General features: G+C 31.7%; 1 protein-coding gene across 1 annotated transcript; it reads right to left on the bottom strand.

The window, feature by feature from the left end:
- Nucleotides 1-1,423: 1,423 nt before the first annotated feature.
- Nucleotides 1,424-4,617, bottom strand: LOC112523137 (WRKY transcription factor 6-like). Its single transcript, XM_025132608.1, has 4 exons — nucleotides 4,279-4,617; nucleotides 3,888-3,980; nucleotides 3,271-3,723; nucleotides 1,424-2,273 (listed from the first exon to the last, which is right to left on the bottom strand). The coding sequence occupies exons 1-4, from the start codon at nucleotides 4,534-4,536 to the stop codon at nucleotides 1,548-1,550; spliced, it is 1,530 nt and encodes a 509-aa protein (XP_024988376.1). The 5' UTR covers nucleotides 4,537-4,617; the 3' UTR covers nucleotides 1,424-1,547.
- Between the last annotated feature and the right edge of the window lie 710 nt (nucleotides 4,618-5,327).

The following is a 5,327-nucleotide window of genomic DNA, read 5'->3' on the forward strand; positions in this document are numbered from 1 at the left end:
ATAGTACACATTGACATCATTTGAGGTTACAATGTTGATTATTCGGGGTAACACTCTATGAAAATCAGTTGGGTTTCCTTCTCAAATCATTTTAATGTTTCATTAATTAAATCGTTTTAAACTTTTAGGGTCGAAACGAATATTTTCGGAACCATCAAATCTTATAATGAAAAGTCAGTGTTAATTATATTCCGAAATGTTATTCTTGTTTTAGAGATAAAATAATATTTAAGATTCGTATATTCAATATTAGATAATAGAAAGTCAATAATATATAAAAGATAACCATAGTTTTTAAGTTTTAAATAACAAGTTTCTTCTAGGAAAGTCTATTTACAGAAAAAGAAGTAATTTATAGAACATAAATAAATAAATAAAGGGGTCTATTTTAATGAGCTGTATTTACAGAAATAAAATAATTTCGAAAAAGAAAAAAAAAAAAAAACAATTATTAAACGTGTCAAACAAAACAACCAAGAAAATGGCCGAAGTTGTTGACTCCCATGATTTTATTTTTTCTTTTTCCTGAAACAGAACATGTGACCATTCAACTTCTTCAATTTGGTTTTTGTATCTTGTGCTGCTTTTCAACTTGGGGTCCTTTCTCCTTCCACTTTTCCTTCTCCCATCAATGCAAAAAGATGATGAATATTAGGATGAGATGTATCGATTCCCGTATTAAACGCGATTCATTAATAGGTTTGAGATTAAAGGTTAAGATTCTTTGTTATGTTTCTTATTTTTAACCCTCTTTCTTATACGATCATTCGCCTATATATATATATGATTGATTTAAAACAACATATATAAATCCTTTTTCTTAAACTTATCTAGTTTATTGCACTTCAAATATATATCAATAAATGATTCATAGTAGTCTCAACAGGATTTTTTAAAATCAAGATTTTTATGATTTTAACTAATGTTTTTATGTTTTAATAGATTGTTCAAACATAGAAAACAAAATATAACGATAGAAAGAAAAAAAGCGACACATAACCCAAATACGAAAATCACTTGTTATCGGCTATAGGGTTAACAACTAGACTCTAATGTTAAAACAAATTATAAATGGTTTGTGGGTCATTTATCAAACGCTTATAGAGTCATCTACTTTATCATATGAGTATGATAAGGACCGAGAATCTTACTCAGTAAAAGACATGACAAGGGCCAAAAAAGTTACTCGGTAAAGTGAATGAGAAGAGTCTAATCTGGTTAACGTTTACTGTTTAAGAGACACTTACAAACAATCCAATTTGATGGTCGAGAACGCTGTTCGACAAGGTAATTAAATGCGTAAGATGACTTTTACAGCTGATAAGCACTTGTCATGTAAGCATCTGGTAAGCGACACCTTATTTTGTTTTGCAGGGTTACTAATAAAATAGAAGTGACAAAGAATAATCTTTTTAGGTGGAAAAGGGAAAAGAAGTATATGTTATTACAGAACCAAAAAAAGAAGAGGTAATTAACATTAAATACTTAATAGATACGAAAAATTGGTGACCAAAAGAAGAAAAGAATTTTTTGAAACTATGCAATCTTCAATTCCCTTGAAGATTGCTTGCCTTGTGATTGTTGTTGGCGGTGGTAGTGGCGGTGGTGGATGTGGTGGTGCTCCCACTCATAATCGAGGAGATTGCCGCCGCTAAGGCGGCGGTGAAGTTCGGATCGGCCGTAATGGCCGCCGTAGCGGCGCCAAGAGAATCGGCGAATGATGCATGGTGTTGACCTCTGTTAATTTGTAGTTGTGTAGTTTGGTGAGATAATTGGAGACCAGAAAATCTTGATTGATTGTAAAGGTTGGGATCTCCACTATTTGGGGGTAAATTTTGTGATGATATGTGGCTTTGAAATTGGGTAGAATTAGGGTTTCTTTGAAATTGATTTGGATTATGGGTTAGGTCCAAAGTAACTGTTGGGAATGGGGCTGATGCAGATATAGTGGCTATGCTTGATGGGTTTGGTAGAATTGACCGAGCCAATAGGTTCGGGTTCATCAAACCATCCGCACTTGACATTGAGCCCGAAAGTAGCATGCTAGCTGCGGCTGACGTGGTGGATGCCATTGCGAGTGCCGCTGGTGGTAGAGGGTGGCTATGAGTGCCTTCGTATGTGGTTATTAGAATCGTCTGATCATCGACACATCTTTGGACTTGCTTTCTAACTGGACATCCTACTGCCATTGTGCAACGGTAGTAGGCACGGGGACATGGGTTCCCTTTCGCCATCTTTTGCCCATATTTACGCCATTGACAACCATCGGTAATCTGTCATTGAGAAGAAGAAAGTCTTTAGGCCTAGACCGCTATGAACAAGAAAATAAGCTTTATATAATATTAAATATGTCTAAATATCTTAATATACTATTTTATAAGACTTAATGACCAAACAATTGTGAGTAAATGTTGCAATAAGCTGATATAACATTTTTGAAGTATCTAGCAAGTTTTTTATGACACTTTTGAAATAAAGTGTCATGTTATTTTTTTTAATAACATATGTTTCTGCAAGACAATTTTTCAAATAATATCATATAAAAACACTAATAAGACCTTTTATTTAAAAAAATTCAATTTTTTTGTTAAGACGTCCAAAATCATTATATCAACTTATTGGAACACTTTTACATATTGACGTTTAATTGTTTTGTCATATAAACTTTAAGTCATATAAAATGATCTATTAAAATACTTAGCCATATTCGACATATTAATTAAAAAGTCATTTTTCAGTACAATAAAAATGGGTTTATAGGACACCACCAATTTCTAAGCGTCCTAGTAGACCGTTTTATAAGACTTAATTTTTATGATAAAATATAAAAGTTATATCTAAAGACGTTGTAATAAGTTGATAGGACGTTGTTGGACATCTTAAACAAGTTTTTTAGGACACTTATAACATAAAGCGTCGCATCAACAAATTTTATAGGTCACCTCTGAGAAAGTGTCATATGTAAACTCATCTTTTTATAGGACACTTGTTTTTATATGATACTTTTTCAAATAATGTCATATAAAATTGCTAATGAGACGTTTTGTATTAGAAGTGTCCTAGGAACTTATTAAGAAGTCAAAAAACATTTTATTAACTTATTACAACACATTCAGAGATGACACTTTATTTTTTATCCTAAAAGTTAAGTTCTATAAATCAGGATGCTTAGAAATTGGTGGCATGCTATAGACCCAATTTTATTGTAGTGTTTGCAGGGATAACAATTTAAAAGCAATGAATATAAACCCTAAAGTAGTAATTACTTACCATCGGTGCTTCCGAACGTGCCCGTACCGAAACACGAGCTTTACGCATCGTAGATTCATTTGCTTGCTCGGTATTCTTGGAAGGATTCAATTTCGGGAGCTTGTTAGATACCCAACCATCTGAATCCGGGGTATTCTCTCGAGCGATTCTCTTAGCACCAATTGTATCACCGTTCTTGGTTAATTCAAGTGCGTTCAACGTTGAGCCCGATTGAGTTCTTTCTTCAGAGGAAGAATCACGAGAAGTCGGACCTGGTTGTCTCGAAACCGAACCTTGATGATCAACTTTCTGATCTTGAAGAATAGTTTGTTTTCTTGAATGTTGTTGCTTTTGTATTTCATTAGCAATATGCATTTGTAATGCAGTGTAGTTGTTGCTAACTTGTGAAAGCATCCCTCTTAACCTTTGATTTTCTGTATTCATTTTTTCTAGCTCAACTTGTAGTATTGTCAACTGTAAATCAAACATATAAATCATATATTAATAATTATTCTTAAAACAAATTAATTAGGAAAAAATAATTCTAAATAATACAACTAATTTATAATTGATATAAATATTCATATTCAAATTCAAATTAAAGAAATATATATATATATATATATATATATATATACCTTGTTCTTAGCTCGTTGATCTTCACCCGTTGATGAAACTCCATCATCCACAGATGATTGATCGCTATTAGTAGTAAGCAGATGCAAACCTGTCTATAATAACGTATTAGAAAAATAAATAATTAGATCAACAATTTCAAGAAATCTTGAAATCAATATGTCTCATAAATCAAATGGCAAAATCGATAACAGGATCATTACTTGTGTGTCTGTGTGTGTGCATATATATATATATATATATATATATATAATCATCATTCAGATTAGCAACAAATTAGTAAATAGGATCTCTTCGTTTAGGGTAAATAAATAAATAAAAATTTGATAGATCATTGAATCTGTTTATATGGGATTGAACCGAAAAAGATATGATGATCGGAGAAACACTTACATTTACATCTAATTCTGTGATCTGATGATCAGAAGAATTCTCTTTCTTGACAAAAATCTGATCATCGTTTGACTTGCATGCAGAGAAAAAGTCGACCTCACTCACCACTTTCCGGTGAGAATTCTTATCCTCAGCCACCATGGTCGGCGGCGATGATGCGGTGGTAACACCGGAATACGTGGGAATATTCCACCGTGGAGATAACAATTCAACTGGTTCAGAAGTGTCCAGGGTTAATCCCCATCCAGCTTTGCCCATATAAAATCAATGAGAAATGTAGAGAGAGAAAGTGTGTATGTATAGGTAGAGAGAGAGAGAGAGAGAGAGTGTATGTATCAGGTTTCTGCAAGTGTTTGAACGGTGGAATGAAGAAGGATATATATATAAAAATGGAGAGAAGGTAAAAGACCAAAAGTTTGACTTTTTCGTTTTCTTATTTAGAGAGTGTGTTTGTATTTTTGTGGGACCCAAAAGAGGGGAAGTATTTGGTGGAGCTGACGACCACGTTTACAGATCTCAATTGTTGACTTTTGACTCCTTCCCCATCAGCATCCGGTAGCTGGTAAACGGTGTGGGACCCGGTCTTTTCATTTATTTTCTGTTAAATAAATTACCAAAAACAAATATACATTTTAAACCCTTCAAACAAACTCTTGATTAAATTGCAAAAAGAAAAAACATTTCCGATACATTTTCTTTTTATTAGAAAAGTACTCGTCTAATACATCGAGACATATTTTGATTTTAATATTTCGTTTTATTTTTTATTTATTTGATATAATACGATTTTATATGGTTTTGAAAAAACGATAATGTTTTTATTTTTAAATAAAATATAAATTTGAAAATATCATATAAAATTTACAAAAAATTTATTAATATTAATATGAAATTAACTATTTAAAAATTCTTATTTGTATATTCAAACTTTTTATTATGATTTAATTTATCGTAACGAAGTAACTTAATTTAGGTTTAATAATATATTTTTTTATAAAAATAATAATTAAGTATTCTGTTAGAACTCAATAATCATCTTAATTATATTT

This window comes from Cynara cardunculus, assembly GCF_001531365.2.
Source record: "Cynara cardunculus var. scolymus isolate 2C chromosome LG 12, CcrdV1, whole genome shotgun sequence".
In the NCBI taxonomy this organism is placed as follows: domain Eukaryota; kingdom Viridiplantae; phylum Streptophyta; class Magnoliopsida; order Asterales; family Asteraceae; genus Cynara; species Cynara cardunculus.

What these genes read in the sequence shown, in the direction of transcription:
- LOC112523137 (XM_025132608.1), bottom strand. Translation starts at nt 4,536, where the DNA reads ATGGGCAAAGCTGGATGGGGATTAACCCTGGACACTTCTGAACCAGTT. An exon ending in TCACAGAATTAGATGTAAAT is followed by an intron (nt 3,981 to 4,278) that starts GTAAGTGTTTCT and finishes ACGTTATTATAG; the next exon opens with ACAGGTTTGCATCTGCTTAC. An exon ending in ATCAACGAGCTAAGAACAAG is followed by an intron (nt 3,724 to 3,887) that starts GTATATATATAT and finishes TTTGATTTACAG; the next exon opens with TTGACAATACTACAAGTTGA.